Source organism: Eleginops maclovinus, chromosome 22 (assembly GCF_036324505.1).
Source record: "Eleginops maclovinus isolate JMC-PN-2008 ecotype Puerto Natales chromosome 22, JC_Emac_rtc_rv5, whole genome shotgun sequence".
Classification (NCBI taxonomy): Eukaryota; Metazoa; Chordata; class Actinopteri; order Perciformes; family Eleginopidae; genus Eleginops; species Eleginops maclovinus.
Genome location: NC_086370.1, coordinates 17,456,745 through 17,476,967, shown reverse-complemented (window position 1 = coordinate 17,476,967; position 20,223 = coordinate 17,456,745). Strand labels below are relative to the sequence as shown.

General features: G+C 39.9%; 1 protein-coding gene and 1 long non-coding RNA gene across 2 annotated transcripts; one reads left to right on the top strand and one right to left on the bottom strand.

Moving 5' to 3' along the window:
- Positions 1 to 115: 115 nt before the first annotated feature.
- Positions 116 to 4,127, bottom strand: ikzf5 (IKAROS family zinc finger 5). Its single transcript, XM_063875604.1, has 3 exons — positions 3,427 to 4,127; positions 2,814 to 2,987; positions 116 to 2,734 (listed from the first exon to the last, which is right to left on the bottom strand). Exons 1-3 carry the CDS (start codon positions 3,557 to 3,559, stop codon positions 1,788 to 1,790), a joined length of 1,254 nt encoding a protein of 417 aa, XP_063731674.1. The 5' UTR covers positions 3,560 to 4,127; the 3' UTR covers positions 116 to 1,787.
- Positions 4,128 to 4,187: 60 nt separating this feature from the next.
- Positions 4,188 to 18,449, top strand: LOC134859228 (uncharacterized). The gene is made up of 3 exons (XR_010165060.1): positions 4,188 to 4,419; positions 5,051 to 5,155; positions 17,507 to 18,449. It is a non-coding gene; the product is annotated as an uncharacterized LOC134859228 (long non-coding RNA).
- The last annotated feature ends 1,774 nt before the right edge of the window (positions 18,450 to 20,223 follow it).

Below are 20,223 nucleotides of genomic sequence, written 5' to 3'. Positions count from 1 at the left end.
GTGTATTTCATTATGTCATACTCTTAAGTGAATTGATGATAAAAGTATCAGTTATTGATTTCCGTTCTTGAACAAAAATAAGATGACGAAAAAGGACGACAACAGCCACAGTGCAGTAAGTTAGAAAACACTTTACTTATAAATTAGTAAGATTAATCCATCTCACAATTAAATGATTTGCCATCCCGGAGGGAGAGAGTGATCGCCAACAGGCTCAACATTCACTGTTACCTATGAACCTACGACACAGAGAACATAAGGCATTATTACTGGATGCTCCCAGTAGTGGTGAGCATGGCAACATGGAGGTGGTCCTAGAAACAGTAACTATGTTCTTCACGCATGTTGCTAAGCAACAAACAACAGTACTCAAGACAAAGAACAATCTTGCTGAAGTAGCAGTCTCACTGCAACATTTGCTTTTTTGGACACTGAACAACTACCCAACGACTCAGAATACAATACTCAGTAAATATTCAGAAAAGCACTTTAAAGGAACCGTATGATAAATGGGAAATCTCTTTGTCTTATCACAAAGGCTAAAACTTGGCATTCCCTGTGCTACGTGGCAATTCTGAAAACGTGTTCACATGAGACACAAGACTTGGTGATTCTGTCCTAAACACGGAGATACTAGATATTAAAGTGACTTCATACAATATCAAAACATCAGATTGTGACAGGATGTAATTCAAAAGATATACAAAAACATTTGAACAAAAACAAGTGATGTTACCGTGATGCTGGTCAAGGAAGGGCACTGTGTGAAGGAACTCCTGACGTCTACAAAATGTTGTTTGACAACTTAGATCAAGAACCACAGGTACAAAGTTTGGCCATAATTTACTGTGAATGCCATAAATATAATCCAAAGTTTCTTAGCAGCAATCTTGGAGCAGAATCTTGGCAAAAAAGATCATGGCTACCAAAAAATAACTACAATGGCCCAAACTTTTTTTAAAGTTCCAGGCCCTTTACGTTACAGTAGAAAGACGATATTGTAATAATATCTATTAATATTTAAAGTAACAGTCCTCTATATCTTGGACACATTAAGGTGACTATGTCAGGCACTGCAAAGAAATAGTAATAATGCACTAAATAATTTCAACAAGGCTTTAGTAACATCACTCAAGGCCAACAGGTTCACTTCTGTGTCAGTAACAACAGAGCTACCTTTAGAAATAGATCCAGGAGGGTTGATAATTTATTTTAATTTTGTATTTCTCTAGAAGGGACATGCTGTTAAAAGTGGAATCCTGTTTGAAATGACTTCCTATACCAAAAAGGTTTACACCTGTATTCTGTCTGTGTTTTAGCCATTTTACTCTAAATCCCATATATATTTCTTTTCCCCCCCCCCATCATAAGTCTTTTTTCATCAGCTACCATAGTGTTGCATGGTATTGCATTGGAATGACATATGTGAAAGGTTAAGGTCACAAGAGTTATGCATTTTAAAAACATCTTTACAAATATTAGGAATTTGGTCATCAATTACATAACATAATGTGAATTCGTTTGGCTATTTTTTTTCTGATTTACAACAGCATGTAAATCCCTCCTTTACCACAAATAAATTCTCAACCAGTGGAAAACACTGATCATCCCTTCATAATACACTTGAATGGGCACCTACAGGTATACAAAATGAAAACATTTGAATGTTGACATTTTATAAGTACAACTTTCAAAGGCTAGGCTACATCAAGGTCAAGTCAAAGACCAATAAATAATATAACTATGGAAATAATAAAACAAGGCTGTCCAATAAAAGTTATTTCCCATCACTTGTGCTGCCCGCGGGCAAAGTGGCAGGCGAAGTCGTACTTGCTCTTGCACTTGTGGCCGCAGATGTTGCACTGGAATGGGTTCTCGTAGCCGTGGCAGCCCATATGGATAGTGTAGAGGATGTTGTCGGGAAAGTAGATGTCACAGTGCTGGCAGTGATGCAGCATGTGGTGGTCCTGAAGTGGAACAGAAAGACCTGGGACCGGCGTACTGGGTTGGCTGTTGGAGACACTGGGGGTACTGGTGCGCCCACTGTGCTCGCTGCAGGGTCCCCCTCCAGGGCTGCAGTTGCTGTGGGGAGGAGCCCTGGGCTCTGGGGTGATTGGGGACGAGGAAGAGGCATGGGTCATGCTGGCTGAGACAGCCACAGGAGTTGTGGCAGGGTGAGGCTGCTGGATGAGGAAAGGCTTCTCATCAACGATAGACTCTGCTCCTGGAGACATGGGAGGTTGATTCTGGGACTCAGAAGGGAGACTGGCCAGCTGGCCTGCCAGGGTGGACAGCTGATTCAGAGGGTTATCCATAACCATGTCTTGGTGATTTGTGGTGTGACCGTCCTCCACTGTGCGACCCTGATTATCATATGACTCTTGACGTAAGTGGGGCAGCTCATGGGAGAAATCGTTCACATTGTCAGCCTTGTGCACCACCATGGAAGGGGGGCTGAAGTTGATGAGCAGCCGGCGGCCATAGCCCAGTGAGCTGGCTTTCTTCTGTAAAACACTCAGCATCTTCTTGTGGGAGAGTGAGCGAGCACCTTTCATTGGCAGCAGTTTGTGGCGTCGACGGCGATGGTGCGACAGGTTGCTACGGTCACTGCAGCGGAAAGAGCACAGCTCACACTTGTAAGGCTTCTCTCCCGTGTGTGATCGCATGTGGGCCTCCAGGTGGCGCTCATAAGCCGAAGCAAATGGGCAGAGATGGCAGCGATGGGGTTTTTCTCCTGTTTGAAAGAAGAACACAGGCTTAATAACAAAACAATGTCAATGACATTCCCTGAAAAAGAAGCTATTAACACTTACCTGTGTGAATTCGGATGTGCTCAATGAGTCTTGCTGTACCTCTAGTAGCATAGTTGCAATAGCGGCACTTGAGCTTGCCATCATAAGTCCTCTCAAAACCATCCACTAGGATCCCTGAGCTGTCTTCCAGAGACATGTCCACTGAGGGGTGATCCAGTCCATTCTGACCACAGTCTGCAGACAGGAACATTAGCAGGATGTTTTATAAAGATGAAATGTCACCCCATGCAACATCTGATAATATTAAACTCTCTATTGAAAAGAATATTATTATTATTTTGATGACCTCTATAACTGCTTTAGACTCAGTCATACAGCTGTCCCTCCTGTTGGTTGTAAAATAACATATAGTATTCCACCTTAGTTACATTGTTGTTGAGCTGCGTTAATGAATTGAAACCCCGATTTTTCACAGATTTATCGAAGGAATATGTGGATGTAGAAGATCAAGTCTAACAGCTAAATACTTGAAGTCAGAAATCCCATAATACCTATTGGTGTATCTGTCAGCTGTTGGTCTAAGTGAAACGGTATACAATCCCAACAAATCCAGACGCCTAAAACTGCAGAATCTTCCACAGATGGGAACAATAATAGACAGATAGCTGGTTACCTGGTGGCAGCTCGTCCGCCTCCTTGACGCCGCTGACAGAGCCTGAGATCATGTTGACATGCTGGGTCTGCTGGCTCAGATACTCCTGGAAATCCTTCACAAAGTCAAGCGTGTCCGGCTTTTCCTCGCCCATTGAAATAAAGTGATGTAAATGTCCAACACTACAAACAGGTTTCGACTTGAATCACTGAAGAGCCACAGTGAATTGGCATCAGGTCAGAGAAATGTGGCTTAGACGTTATTTGAAAAAGTCAACGTATCACAATATCTGAATTTTAAAGACCTCCTGCAGATGACTTGGTTAAATTAAGCCAGTGTTGTTTGTTTTTGGTTTACAATGCCGTGTTGACCGTATCCAGACACAAAGACATGATAATCCTAGAGATGTGTGATTGACAAGCAGGAAATCGGGGCGATCCAATGTCTGGTCGGTCGCTCCTACACACCGCTCCCCATCACCGTCATGTTGTTACCAAAGATACGTACGCTACCAGACAGCTAGCGTTAGCTTATCTTTGAGAGAAACGTATCTTTGTCAACAACAACGCCGCTATCAAGTCGACACGGTCATTATTATAATTGACTCTACGCGTTTCAGTAAATCCCAGAGAATGCCAGTTATTTTACGATGTTTTCCACTCGAGGCGCTTGCTTCCGTTCACACGAAAAGACAACCTGTTAATCAAAACAATAATGTGGGGTGAAAGTTCATTTAGTGTGCGTCGGTGAAATCATTCCCGCCAAATTCTCGATGTAACTGCGAAGAAAGGTTCCGACCAGTAACGCTGCTACTTGGCTTGACATAAAACAGTGACAACGTTCAACATATTGTATGAAATCGACAACATATTATTATCCCAAGTTGGTGAAGCAGGTACAATGAATCGACAGCGAGCTTACTTACTTACAGGGTTTCTGTGTTTGGAGTCCGAAGATATCGATGTTGCTAGTCGTGAAGTCCTACAAACGGGCAGGAGCAGGCAGCAGGAATTGGTAAGATACAGTTAGTTGTTTATTTATGAAGGAACTTCTTGTTTACTTGTTTTTTGGAAAGCATATTTAAATAGCGATTTAAATATTGAAACTGCACCCAGTGGCCTTTTTTAAAAAAATACATGTTGATTTGAAACACTGCTCTCTTACAAACTAATGAAGTTAACTTGATAGCATTTCTATTCACTTCAGTGACATGACAGACTTTCAGATATGCAGTTTGCAATTATGCACTAGTGGCAAATGAGGTACAACAATTGCATTACTTTCAAAAGCTATTGGCTCATTCATGTTTTATTATAATCAATAATTTACCAGTAAGCGCTTGGTGAAGATCGCATTGCCCCATTTGTGTCAAAGTTGTAGGGAAACCATTGAGGAGAAAATGATAAACGACCAAGCTCTGGTATCTTTTTACTGCGTTACACCTGCTACTGTCAGTGCACTAGTATTCCATCACTAATGTAGACCAGGTAGTGCTTTACCCTGTAACATGAGTCATGTTGAAAATCTATCTACTTATCTATCTACATTTCTTTTTTAGCACACTGGGCTTGTGTATGAGCTGTTTGTGTCTCCATTTAGATAATTTAAACCGTTTTAACTTACTATTCTTACATTCTTTCAACAGGTAAACTTGGTCCTGCATGTAGCTACCCTGCTATGGCCTGGCTCCATGTGTGTACACTTCCAGATCTGCACACTAGATGGCGCACATGTCTCAGTGGTGAAACAGGTACTTCCCATTCTGCCACACACTGTTTTGAGGCTCCACATGATACAGGATTCAAAGCTTAGACATGTAGGCTTAAATTGTTCATACTGTAGCTCTTTACCCTGACTTATCATGATGACACAGATCTTGGCTATCACTGCACAGAAATGGAGAGCTCCATGTACAGTAAGCGTGTCCTGTCTGTGTCAGCTTTCAGTCCCTGGGAACAGCATGTACAGGAGCGGTGGAAGACATGACAGTCGACCCCATCAGTTGAACCATGACCACAGTGAGCGGCCAATTACATCCCCTTCTAACAGCCTGTCCACACTAATGTTATTTTATTGCAATTTAATTATGCTCAGGTTTCCACCAGGGCCAGATCCTGTTGAATAATTTACACACAGCCACTATGATTTGTCTGCTTAAAAAGACAGAGTGCACACTTCCCTGGGCTCTCTTATGATTCAATAGTTTTGTTTTATGTTATTTTATTATTAATCATTAATACAATATTATTATGTTGTATTTCCAACTATGCAGTAAGAACTGATGAAGCTTTTATTTAGAATGACAGATTTATTAAGCCTTAATATACTTAAGGGGAATAATTGGTTAAACTTAATTTTGCATTAAAGGCATATCCACCGCACAATATATTAAGCTGTTCTTTTAAAGGGCAGTGAGTATTTATTAATGAGACTGAGAGCAGGTAATACTCTAATAGGGCTTACTGAGGCTGGCATTTACACCCAATAATGCTGTGGTCACACTGATGGAAACCTGCATATAAATGACTTCAGCTGTGTGGAACAACTGTAGCTGTAGTATAAATCAAACACCCTAATCCAACATTTCTGTCTATGTTGACACAATTACTCATATACTTAACATTTTGTAAAGGCCTGACTTGAACTCAAAACCTTCACAAGACTAATCTAAATAATATGAGCGAGTTTGAATATACACACAGGCTCATGGAGAATGGGCTCTGGGACTACACCTGTCTTTGACAAGGTTGCAGTGTTATCCACTTGCTCTGATTCACATTTAAAAGGCCTGAATGAAAAGGTTCCCTTCTCCTCTTAACCGCTTGATTTACAGGCTGTTTGTGGTTTAACGCCACACAAGACAATTGATTTGCTCCTCCTTTCTTGAAAGAAATTGGAATTTCATTTAGAGAAGGCCTTAAGCAGTTTTTAAAGACTTGGTGTCATTTGTTGGGCCTGTGTAAAAGCTGCATTAGAGATTACCCTCCTGGAAAAGCTTTTTAATCCTAGACAAGTGCAGCCATAGTAACGGCAGACAGGAGCCTCTTGGAGGCAGAAAGGTGAAGGGGGACTTTGACAAGATTTATTCTTCTCCTACTGAGACTGTTTCTTTCTTGAGGTCTCCTGTTCCACGAGGAGCATTTGAAAAAGAACCAAGAGGTGGGGGATACGATAAAGGAGGTATATATTAAGCTTTTCTTTCCTCTCACCACTTAATATCCTTGCAAGCGCGCCTTGCACCGTTGTAATGAATGTAATTGCCGCCTTTGATGAGAATGCTATTATCTGGATCACACTTTACATGGGCAAACAAGACTGCCCCTCCCTCTACCTCCACCTCCCATTTAACTCAGCAATGAGACCCCCCCAATTATGCAGGGAACAAGTGGCTTTTCATAAAGCCAGTGTGTCGCTCTTGATTGGTGAGGCTTGGAGCCGGCTACATGTGCACAAAGGATAGATTAGATTTGATATAGGCACACCAAAAACCCCATTTCCTTGATTAATTTCCTGCATGCCTCACAGAAAGGACATACTCTCTCCCTGCTGAATTCTATCTCTCCTTTAAAGCAAACTTTCATCTTTTGATAGATTTGGCAACTCAAAGGACAAACAGATATTTTATTGACCTAAGTTTGACCACAGCTGTCTGGGCTTTAGGACGGAATAGCAGTGAGAAAGAGAAATGCTTCACTTCAGTGTGGGAGGATGGGTGTATTTTTCTTACAAGAAGCACAGAGTCTTTGTGGTGTTACTGCCCCCGGCCAGGATCAACTCACTTTTCAGGCTGATCTTTTTGTGCTCTCATGTCATTACGCTCGGCAGACACACAAACACAGGTTGTTCACTCATCCTCTATCTGTGGCTTTCACACACCCACACACGGACACACAGACGCACGCTAAACACCCATTTGATAATAGTGGTGAACAGATATGATGGGACTTTATGAGGCGATGCGCGATAAAGCTGCTGTCACCTTAGGAAGTGTAAGTGTTCTTCTGACTGCCTTATTACCGTATTAAAGCACCACTCGACGCATCCACACACACCTCAACTTGGCTCTGACAACTCGTCATGATTCTGTCCAATATTCCACCATGCTGAAATATCGAGAACAATCAAATAGACTGTCACAAGTGACAAATTATACTATTACTCCTCAAAGATTGTCATCCTTGAAATGTATTCATAGCCATTTCTTCTTTATCGGTGAGTGATTACTCCTCTAAGCAAGCAATTCCCCAATGATAAATTGGTAATCAATTCATTTGACTATTATGCTTTGTGAATGGCTCAGAGGGATTGCCGGCATTGGTCACTCTTATTCACATGCATATATATCCAAAACTAACACTCATAGTGCTGCCGGGCTTTATGGATACTGGCTGGCCGACCACCTGACTCTTAAAAAGGTTTATACCATTGGAAACAGGTTGCCATCTGGGCCCAGTCACGGCAGTCAAAGAATTGGCCAATATTTTTGACTGAAGTGCCATTTTAGCAGTATTTATTTGATAGGCTTGCTACCAAAACCACGGGCCACAAATAAAGAAGATGGTATGATAGCTTTTGACTGGCCAGCTCGCTCCCGACTCGAAATGAAGTGTCCAGTTGTGAGTTATCGTGGCCAAACGTCATTTGTACAGCCTGAAAAGTGGGGACATTTTTCTAGCTTGTCACTCTCTGGCTATAGCTCATTGTCCTGAATGATGCCTCTGAACGCACAGTTGCCCTAATACGAGCATTTCACTCTTACCGCAAGAGGGCCCATAATGGATTAGCCTGTCTATAGGAAGATAATATAGTGCGTCCACTGGCACATCTTTAAACACCAACGGGTCACAGGTAGAGTATCAACTCTCCGCATGTCTGCTCACATCTCGTACTGGTCATATTTTCAGCCGTGTTCTCATGTGTTCTGACTAAGTCAAAACATAGATCCTGTTTGTTTTTCGAGATGCATCTGATGATTATTTGTACAGATTAGTCTGCCAATTAGTTTGTAGCTTAATGAATGAATTGTTTTATATTGAAAATAGCAGGAAAAAAATACATTTAATTTGTTATTTTTTAGCAAATACAGTATAAAAATGCAAAGACATGCACATCAAACATCCATCAAATCCTGCATGTTTGGCATTTTTTGCTTAGATGTTTTATTGTTTTTTTTTCACATTTTATTTTGGCTGAAAGTCACCAAAAATGTGAAGTAAATAAAGTAAACTCCAGAACAACTTCTGTATTTACTTTCCATATCTGGTTGGAATGCATTTTTATATCTCATGTCAACAGTTTACAAATAATGTATTGTGTATTTGGGTGATTGGGTGTTATTGTAAATAACACACCTCCTAATTTTTCAACTCCTTCATGTGCATACAAATATTTAGAAAAGGTACTGAATAGTTGTTTTTTGACCAAGCTAAATCATGTTCATAGTGATTTAAAAAAAAGGAAATATATATTTTATCCCTAAAATAAACCTCATGTATCAATATCACAAATAGAACTGGTCTCAGTATTTCTTGGAGAGCTCACAGGTTTCAAAACTTGCTAAAATAGCTGTTTTGATATGGAGTAAAGACGGGCCTGAACTGGACAGTCTTGTTAAGTTTTAGATTAACGAGACTCCTTTGCCTTTTGAGGGTATTGATCAAACTCAATCTGGCCAGGAACAGTTTGCTCCCCTGCTGTAATATTAATAATGTATCAACATCGGGAACAAAACTGGTCCCAGTATTCCTCGGGGAGCTCACAGCACTAACAACTCTAGCACACTCTAAATTAGCTGTTGAGTTTTGATCTCTGTATGGATCTGCTGGAGTGGCTGTTGAGTCTGGGTAAAGAGCGGTCTGAATTGGACAGTTCTGCTAATTTGAGGGAAGTTTTAGATTAGGCAACTGCCCTTTTTAAGGGTATTGATCCAACCCAATCTGGCCGGGAACGATTTCCCATGTTCCCCTGCTGTGATATTAATGATTAGCAACAACATGAACAAAATGGCTCGCTGTATTCCTCGGGCCACCTACGGGATGAAAAACTCACAGATCCAAGAAATGTGAGACCAATTAAAATTAGCCGTTTCATTTTGATCTCTGTATGGATCCGCTGGAATGACTATTGAGTCTAAGAGACGGAAATGGATGGTGTTGCGACTGAGTTTTAGATTAATGAGGTTTAAAAAGGTTTCAATGATTTGAGTGTAAACGTACTAAGAGTTACATCCACGACTGAAATATCAAAATACATTTTAAGGTGTCAAATTCTCTATTATCAAAATACATCAATCGTGTTTGGTTTGTCCAAACAAAAAGCATGTCAATAGACGCACAGTTAATAATTAAACCACAAAGACCAGAAGCACTTGCTGCCCTGCTGTTCTGTTTGGACGTATCAACAAGAGTCCGTGACTAAAGATTCTGTTGATGTGTAGAAGTTTTATGATGGATATTTAAAAAAGGTGCCAATTAAAAAATCATAACAAACAAACAATTGAACATAATTAATATATTTATTTTTATTTCTAATACATAATTTTTTCTACTGAAAGTCAAAACAATACCTGGTTTAGATCCCAATCCATTTATTCAGAAACTGATTCATATTGAAATCTTTGAATGTGTGCCATATTCTCTTTTCTCTTCTGAAATTCCTGATATAAAGCCAACTGCACTTGGAGCCAGAGAAAATTGTTCCGTCCTGACAGCAGTGCAGGGCCTATATTCTGATTTAAAAGCAAACAAATGCGTATTATTTCCACTGTGATTCGATCAAGGGAACAACATTATTAAATACCAGAGCATGGAGAGTCTCCAACCACAGTAAAGCAGGGTGGGGACTCCCTCATATGCTAATATATGCACATTAACAATAGGATAGTGACAAACATAGAAATGAGTTCCAGCCTTCAGCCACAGAAACACAGCAGCCTCAGTTTGAAGCGGCTCCATCTCTAGCCCTCCTGCAGGCATCGTTAGCCAGACGATGATGGGAGCAACCGGGGCCATAATGGGAGGGTTGACTGACCCCTGACCCTCTATCGATCCGCTGGCTCTGTCCAGCTGGGCCTCCCCAAACCCAGTCAGCTGGAGAGGTGTTTAAAAGCTAACACCCTGGCTCCCATTCACTCCGCTACACACTCATTAATTACATCATTTACCTGTGACAGTGACAAACCTGCCTGGCCACGCCGTTGTTTATTAGGGTCACTGTATAAAGCCCAGGCCAAACCCAGATCAAAAGTGTGTGTGTGTGTGTGTGTGTGTGTGTGTGTGTGTGTGTGTGTGTGTGTGTGTGTGTGTGTGTGTGTGTGTGTGTGTGTGTGTGTGTGTGTGTGTGTGTGTGTGTGTGTGTGTGTGTGTGTGTGTGTGTGTGTGTGTGTGTGTGTGTGTGTGTGTGTGTGTGTGTGTGTGTGTGTGTGTGTGTGTGTGTGTGTGTGTGTGTGTGTGTGTGTAATGGGGAGTGAAAGACCCCATCTCTTACTGTATGGGATTATGAGTATAGATGCATGCTGCAAAGGGGAGTGTGACTGCTTTGTCCTGGCCTGTCGAGCTCCTTAGTGGGGAAGTTTATTTTGATTTATTTGATGTGTTGAAAGACAAAGATTGCCAATTTTCTTGTACAGACAAGAATATGAGTATAGATTCCAGAAACACAGTGGGAGAAAAAAATCACAAACAAAACCCCCAGCAAAGTATATCATTGTACACCTTGTAAAACACCTTTCAGGCAACGGCATTTGACATGTTTTTGGATGTAATATAAAATCTTGCGGATTTAAGACCGCTTTCTTTTTTTATGTCTTCTCTGTTTTTACTTTCAACGCCTATTTGCTGACTCAGTTCTTGGCCGGTCTTTGTTGTCTTTGCTGCTGAGGAGCAGCTGGATGTTTGTTGCCCATTCATTCCTCAACTTTTGTTGCTGCCTTTGCATTGCCTCTTTATTCTGCAGGTGTCTCCATTCTACATCCACCTAAAAATCACCTCCTCTGCCTTCACCCTTCGATCGTTTCCCCTCTTTCTGCTTCCCCTCCCTTTTCTCTTTACTGTAACCCTCACCACAATAAAATACCTTTGGTTTCCTCTTGCCATACCTTTCCCACTACACACTGGTATTTCAATCTCGACTCAATCGAGAAGGCTGACCTGCAGATATAAAGAATTGGCTTTAAGGCTTTGGAAATGGAACTAAATCTGCTGCAGGTCACACTGGGGGAAAATAAGCGGCAAATGTAAGTAAGCATGAAATAGTTTTTCATAAATAATCCAAATGACAGCAGGCTTTCTAATGGTGCCAGGGGGCTGTAAAAGAATATGTTGCCAATTTCTCTCCTATTAAAGTGAAATAGAAAGCCAAATACATAACGGTGCTAACGGAAAAGTTGCATACCTGGGCCCGTTCGAGTGGAGATTGAGGACACATTTGGGTGTTAGAGGTAGTTGTAGTTGGAGGAAAGGTGGGGGAGTGATTGCTAGCCTTACAGTGGAGGTCTTGCCGCTGCAGGAAAAAGAATGCCCCTTCCTTACATCAGATCAATTGGTCAATAACTGCCCCTTTTCCTGCGTGTGCACCGGTAGGCAGCTCTCATCTGTTTCTGTGCAATGTTGATTTGATTTGCACTTATGTTTTTACAAATAATCAATGCTCCATTTTGACCAACACCGTAACAGTATATGTCATCGGAGAGGGAAAAGAGGAGAAAGCAGTGAAGGTATTAGAATAGGAATGCCATTGACAGAAAAGAAAATTCCGGGATGTAACAACCCCGCAGGATTTACAAAGACTTGAAAAGTGAAGAATCATTTTCGTAGGGATCCAAATCCCTCTTGGAAAACCAGTGAAGGAAGTATTCAGACCCGTTTCTAACATAACAATGTGTTTTTTTCAAATCCAGCGTACTTGCTATATATACCCTAAAGTAAATAACTGCTGTGATTTTCATACTAGAATAATCTGAATAATATTACGGATTGTATTGCTGTTGACTGTTGAGCTAAATCTAACTTGATCTATTCTATACTGTTTATGTAGTTTAATCTATATCTTATACTTCTTTTTATTTATGAAATAGTGAAGCTGTTCACATTTAAGTAATAACAAATATAACCTTCTCTCTGAAATGTTTTGGAAAATAAGTAAAGGGTACTTTTAAATAGGAATACTAAAGTAGCTCAAATTGATGCTAGGGTTTCAAAAGTCAAAAATGAGATTCCACCATGAAGGTAGGCCTGGTATATCATCATAGGTCGTTATCATTCTCTGATTGAAATGCTTTTTAATTCCGCCTGAACAAAGTTGAATGTTTGAGGAGGAGATTAGTTTTTCTAGCTGTGTAATTGGGGAAATAATACATGCTACATATTTCATTCATAAAACAAGTCCATTTGATTTGGCTGTTTGGTGTTAATTCAGCTATGTTAATTATAGTGTGTGTGTGTGTGTGTGTGTGTGTGTGTGTGTGTGTGTGTGTGTGTGTGTGTGTGTGTGTGTGTGTGTGTGTGTGTGTGTGTGTGTGTCTGTGTGTCTGTGTGTTGTGTGTGTGTGTGTGTGTGTGTGTGTGTCTGATTTGAAGTCCCCTTGAGTCAGAATCTGTTATTTATTGCTATTAAATGGTTAATTTTCCCTGGTGCCCTGAGGACCTTGGGGTGCATTAAGATGTGTGGAATATAGAGTTGTCAGGGCCCGGTGTGAATGCTTGATGTATTACCAGCAGATCCATTAGGAAATGATGCTGGTGCCTCGTATGTTTCTTATTTTTACTTAAACAGCAGGAAAATGATGATATCACTCAGACGAATTGTATTTAATATTATGTTTGGATAGCATTTGATTTAGCTTCCCGGTTCGATACATACTGTACCATATATGTTCTATTCATATTCTGTCCAGATAGGGCCCCTATTTATCGACCTGTTTTAAGCTTAAGTGAATAGCCGCTACTCCTACTTGCAAGCATAGGAATAAAAGTTGTTTTGACTTGAATATGCTCTTAAAAATGGTCAAGTAAGGCTCTTAAATGGATTACAGAAACAAATTCCATCATGTACCTCCTGAGACATTTGTTCTGGACTGAGTGTAAAAATATAATTGGTAATGATGATGTTCAGAACAGGGTAGTCTGAACTGAATTATAGTGTTCCTTTTTGAAAAGGCTGTCTAGAATTGTGTTTATTTCATCTGTGGATTGCTAAAGAATATATTGTTTCAGATTTTCGACTGTAGGAATAAAAAAATCTCACTACATTGTTTTATCAAGAAGGACAATGGAACAGATATTAGTTCAGTCTATTTCTGCTCTGTGCATAATAATCCTTTCTGTTAAATGTGCCTCTAACACTTAACAGGATAAGTTTGGAGGGAACAGACTTCTGCCAAGGCCAAATGTTACCTAAAGTGAGCAATTAGACTTGTATCCACTTCTTCTTCACATTGGCTTCAAAATCCGTTACCTTCCACCAATTTGAACCTAAATTGGGCTGTTTTTTCTGTAATCCTGCTGATAAAATAGACAAACTAACAAAAGAAAGGAACCAAAACATAACCTTCTTGGCAGAGGTAATGAGACTAGTTCTTCACACTCTACGAATAACATATGTATGTCTTTGTCTGTATGTGTGTGTGTGTGTGTGTGTGTGTGTATGTATGTATGTGTGTGCCTCTCTTGTCACTCTGCTCAAGTTTCCTCTAATTAGGCAGTCCTGACAGCTGCTGTAAGAGGCATACTAATCAGCTGACAGTAATAGCGCTCTTTACCACCCTGCGACACGAGAGGGAGAAACGAGAGCAAACAAACACCAATTACTGTCCGTCATGAAGAGGGGAGCAATCATGTTTGGGCACTCTTTGTGATCATGTGCTCTTTGTTACACTCGCAGACCAAACAAGAGGGTCAGCGCAGTTGCGTCCACAGGGAGGATCCAAGTATTAGTGTCAAGTAGGAAACATACCATTTCTGTTCAGGGTTGAGTTAAATTGTCTTGTTCCTGTTCTGTTTTGAGGGGATTTCCTCGGTTGTCTTCTTCAATTCTGGATTATTTTGAACACTCTAAATCAGATAGCTGCAGGGTTTCTGCGATAGCCAATGGAAAAGCAGAAACGGCTAAAGTGCTATTAGTTTTGATTGGTAAGTAATGTGACTCGTATTCATTAGCCAATCTATTGATCTATCAGAAATCAATTTTGTCCCATTTCTAACCCATGAGCTGAATCTCAATCCATTTCCTGAAGTGTGGGAGCCGGGACAAAAAATTGACCTCAGACCTTCCCATGCTTTATTCAGGCGAGAAGATCTGGTTCCCTTTTTAATGTGGAGTTCTGTCACATTAAAGTGGAGCGCACACATCAGTCACATACGATATGGGCCACCCGCTTCAGAGACTGTCTGCTGCCCGTGGATGCACCCCGTCTGGTTCCCACTCGATTTAGTTCCTCTGATCTGCTCTTGGGGTTCTAAGGTAACACTTTCTCATCCCTTCAGGGTCACATCCTTGATAACAACAGCTCCTTTAATTATGCAGTGACGCAGATAGATCAGCTGTCGATGTGGATGTAGACAAGATAATATGGTGACACCGAGTGTGCATTACACTAGTGTCCTGGGTCAAAGCTCTGGGTTTGTAGCCAAGCTCTTAAGAGGACAGTATAGTCGGTTAACCTTCCAAGAATGTTTGAATTTCTTTCTGCAAGGCCGGCAATTTCACATCCTTTGATTTAAATGATTTCTTTAATTTCAGATAAAAAAATTAAGATTCAGACACCATTGTTCAGATGCGCTTCAGTCTTCAGTAGGATGTTACATTGAGTTCAAACTGTAAAGGTAACCTGTGAGAGAACTGATTCAAACACTGCATTCACACACACGACAACAAAGTAGTGAACAGTCTATGGACGTTCATAATTATCATACAGATATTACTTACTAGGTTGATAATTACCATTTCACAGTACAGGATTACCTCGTTAACGTCCTTTTTTACCTTCTGTTCAAGTTGTATCTGCTTATGAAGCCTGTTTGGGTTTTGCCTGGATGTTGTTGAACATTTTCTTAGAGTTAGACTTTCTGAACCTTTCCTTGGTGTGGTGCTGAGCGACTTTTAAGTCTCTGCAGCCCAGAGTCAGAGTAAACAGTACCCTGTCGCTGTCCCAGCGTTTAAGTTATCACACCATAATTCAGTAAGGGTTTAACCAGGCTGAGCTGGTTACGCTGCTCTCAGTCACCAGTAAGAGGAGCTCCACTACTAAAACCTACTGATTTCTTCCCTGGGAATCAGGATTCAGTAAAATCAGTTTAGTTTAAAAAATGTGGTGTTAAAGATGAATTTGTGCATATACCAAACACTCCTTATTCATTTATGTCAGGTTACAGTACATGGTATACAGAATTGACAATGATCTGGCAAACTTCATGTAAACAAATGTTGCATACAGCAGACCAAAAAACCTGTACTTATGAAGCATTTCAAACATTTCGGTAAATATGCTTTTTTATTTTATTGCCTAGGGTCAAATGAGAAAATTGATACCACTCATTTTTCTGTACAGTAAATATGTAGCTTAAGCCAGTAGAAATGTAGCATAGCATAGCATAGCATAAAGCAGCTGACAAAAGTCTATTGCATCCACATAAAATCCAATTTGAATATTTGTTTTTGCACAAAGTAAATATACAATATATACTATTTCAATTGCACATTTTTTGAAGTTTTGGATAGAAGCATGCAAGCAATAAGCCCCAGCTTCATGTCTTTATGCTAATCTAAGCCTCCTTGCTGCTGGCACAAGCTACATCTCTACCGTAAATACACAAGTGGTATATTGGCAATTATGAGAATAACTGTATTTACCAAAATATCAAACTATTCCTTTATTTGTTTGTGCTAATGCATTTTCATGAATGAATTATGTGATTAATAACACATGAAACAAACAAGTTCCTCTTTTTCTTTAACTACATTTTGGTTGAATGGGTCGCCCGGGTCACATTTAGATATTGTTAAGTGGCTTTGAATAGCTCCCTTGATTTCACAGTTCCAAATGACCCGCGATAATCAGGTCATTAAAATGAGCCCATTCTCCACATCTGACACACTTCCACTCCCGCCTCATCTGAATAACAAATCAGCTGTGGAGTGCTTTCTGAAACAGGAAAGAGAAGAAAAAACAAAACCATGAAAACTGAATTTCTCTTTATTTTCAACTTAACCTTATCTCTATATTCAAGAGTAAAGATGGTAAAAAAAAAAAAGCTAGAGGGGGGTAAAAGGTCCTGTCAAAAGTGCCAATGCCTGTGTGAAAGTACCCGGTTTTCTTAATTCATCCCTTAGGACCGGATAAGTCTATCAATCTGTTAAATTGGAAAGCCATTAGGTGCCCTGGTTTATGTGTTTCAAGCTGTTAACTAGAGGCTGATTGATTGTTGTTCCTTTGATGGGATATGCTGATCTAATCTCACTGTGTGCACGTTTGCAATAAATTACACAATTCATTTCCCCCATTTAGAGGGGGGAAAATCACACCTCCAGGCATGCCTACGCTCTGCAGGCAAAGAGCAGGGAACCTTTTTTATGGTGCCATTTAGCCAGCAAGCTTTCAGCAATCCCAGCTTTCTTTCTAACCCCCCTCCCTTGCCCTCTACCCCTCCAAAAAATCGAAGCATAATCAAGGTGTATGTTTAGAAAATTTATTGTTATAATTTTCCCCCATAATCTCTTCCATTTTCCAGGAGCCGTGCTGACATAGATCATCATCTAAAAAGAGAAAATGGATAGCAGTTTAAAATTTATCGGTCTTTGATTCTCAATTATACGTGTTTATGACTTCATCTGTCTTCAGTGACTTCAACCTTTTCCATTATGGTGGAATATTATTTGTACGGAATCCATTAAATTCACAAGGCAGGACTCTAATGGTGGGGCTGCAGCGATTTGCAGAGGGAAAAGTTTTGAAAGGTTGGCTTTAGGAAAAGCGTGGCTGTTATGACACAAGAAATTGCTTTATTGATGGTCTGCTCTGCTGCCTGTGCATTTGGCCATTTGTTACCCGGCCCATATCTATATCTCAGACTGACACTGATGAGAACTTTTTCTGTTGCCCTCTCCAGATTACCGACTTGTAATGACACATACAGGCAGGCTGGGTAAAATCTGACGATCCACGGCAGAGTTTCTGGAGGTACAGATGCTGGATATTGAGGCTGGGTGCCTGGAGGGCTCGGACGATGCTGCTCATAATAGAGAAAAAAAGGTACATCACTCCTGTGACTGTTCCCATCCAAACCTTACAGAGGTCATCATCTCTGCTGAGAAACAATAAAGGAAGAGAAAAATGGGATAAAATGTGGATACAATCAGGACAGGAGAGATATAAAAGAGAATGCACTTCTTATATGCCTATCTAAAAGGTGCATGCTCAGTAATGATGTTTCTCAAAGTGACCATACAAAGAGGGAAAATGACAGCGAGACTAAAGTACATTTGCCAGAAGATCTGTCATTCCCCTCCTTAAATACATGTTGTTTCCTGTTTACACAGGAAGTAACCAGATTCCCTGTAGTCAAGTGTCTACTGAAGTGTTCCAACCTGAATGACATTGAGCTCTTCGACAGGCTGATGCAAAGGGCCGACTAAAAGCTAATCAGGCTGTAATTCAAGATTCGCCCGGCCACTTACAATCAATACTCGCACAATCCCAATTAAAGCTTGCCGGGTCAATGGAGGGCCACCAATTCCTTTACAAGTTAAATGCAATACTTAAATCTAAAGCAATCTCAGTGTGGCCTTCGATGGTTTAATGGCTTGTGCCGACAGGAGTGTCCAGTTAAAAGTGCAAGAGGGATACAGGGTGGACAGGTTATAGTGATTAATACTTCCTTACCCCACAAATGCTTGCACACTTTTTAGGTATCATATTAAATGCAGTATCTCTACTTGTAATTCAGTATTTTTACAGAAGAGTTACATTTTCATTCTTTTCTCCAAAAATTTGACGTATGTCTGTTGACATCCTGAAACTGTGTTAAAATGTGTTATATTCAACCAGAACAATAAAACGCTACTTTAACAAGATGTGTCCTTTTTATTTTTGAGACTTTAAGTGCATTTTCTTTCAATAATACCTACTTACCCTGGGGTGGGGTATTATTTTAATACTTATAACAGATCTGAATGCTACCCCTTAGAGCCTGTCCACACCTCTAGGCCACCAATTTTTCCATTTTCCCTCCAGTTTTTCTCCCTCCTGTGCTTTTGCCATTGCATCCATGTCTTCTATCACAATTTTGACCCACAGAAAGGAATTCTCACAAGATATCAAAACAAAAATCTATATTTAATATGGGAGCAATTACAAAGCGAAGTTGGCTGCACAGGGCCGTTGTCACCCGAGCGCGTGTTTTTCATCAAATAGGTCATTAGACGATGATGGATGTAAACCTATAAAGTATCTAAACTGGACCTTTTAACAAACCACGAGCAACACTATCATTTCTCTAATAGAACCTGCTGACCGTGTCATTCCCTCCTGCCATTTGTCATTTTTCCTTGTGAAATAATCAATATCAGGGCGCTTTGAAATAAATAATATAAAAGTCATAGTAACCTACCCGAGGAGCAACAAAAATAGACTTATGGAGCATTCAGAAAGACTATGTGGCTTCTGGGCAAGGTCCACTGCATGTTTCTAATCAATGCATAATATTGTATTTTTTTATTACAGGATTTTAGTTTTTACCGGGGTTTTTTTTCAGGGTTAGCAGATGTTGTGATTTTTTTAACCCCTGTTATGGAGTGCTAAAGCATTGCGGTAAATTATTATTTGTCGAGTAAACCTTAACAATCTTTTGGACTTTCAAACGCAAAACCTAGGGAAGAACTCAGAACAATAATAAAGCTGAGGGTATATTCGCATTTTATGCACTACTTTAGTCAAATAGACTCTGTTTGATTTCCTATACATTCTTCACCTGATCCCACCATCCTTCTTTCAAAACATTACGATTGAAATGATTAAAATGATTCACAGTAGTCTTAATTTTGAACCATTTAAGTTAAAACAACAGATTTTGTCAAGAATAGGTAGATGATTGATGTAAAGGTAAATCACAATTGTTTTTAATGCTGCTTTGCTGACGCATATTTAGCAATGTTTATTAGTCTAGTAAAGGTTGTCAATAATTATAATACATTATGAGGTAAATAATCAAAACTCATAAAGGTTCTACGAAAAAGACACTTTTTTGTATTTGCAACATGTGAGCATTTTTAAAATAGCATTGTTAAATTGTGTATATCAGATCTCACATGAAATGAAATTCAACAATAATCCTGGGGTGAAATACATGTGAAAAGAATCGGATATGTACAAATTAGGAAGTTAACTAATGTTGACTTCCCAATATTAGTTCAGGAAGTCAAGCACTTACAAAATAATATTTTTTTAAAGATCCAATACATACTGTCAGGAAGAATAAGCAGTAGTATATTTGCTGTGTATAGTTGTGTTGTGGAAGAAGAATATAAATACATCAATAATGTGAGTCAAATTGCTGCCAGTAAGACCATTCTGTCCCAGTGTAAATACAGCAAGGTGATCTTTAGGGTTACAAATATAGTTTAGAAAACTACTGCAACATAAAATGTGTGATGATTCAAACCTTCATATCAATGTTCTAAGGCACTGTTCATGTTCACAAATAAGTGTCACACACATTTGGGTAAATTCTTTGCATTTTATCCTAATAGAATATCTGAGCGTGCCATCAAATACCTGTGATGATTAGTCTGTAAGGAAAGGTGGTAATTACATCACAGTAACAGGATA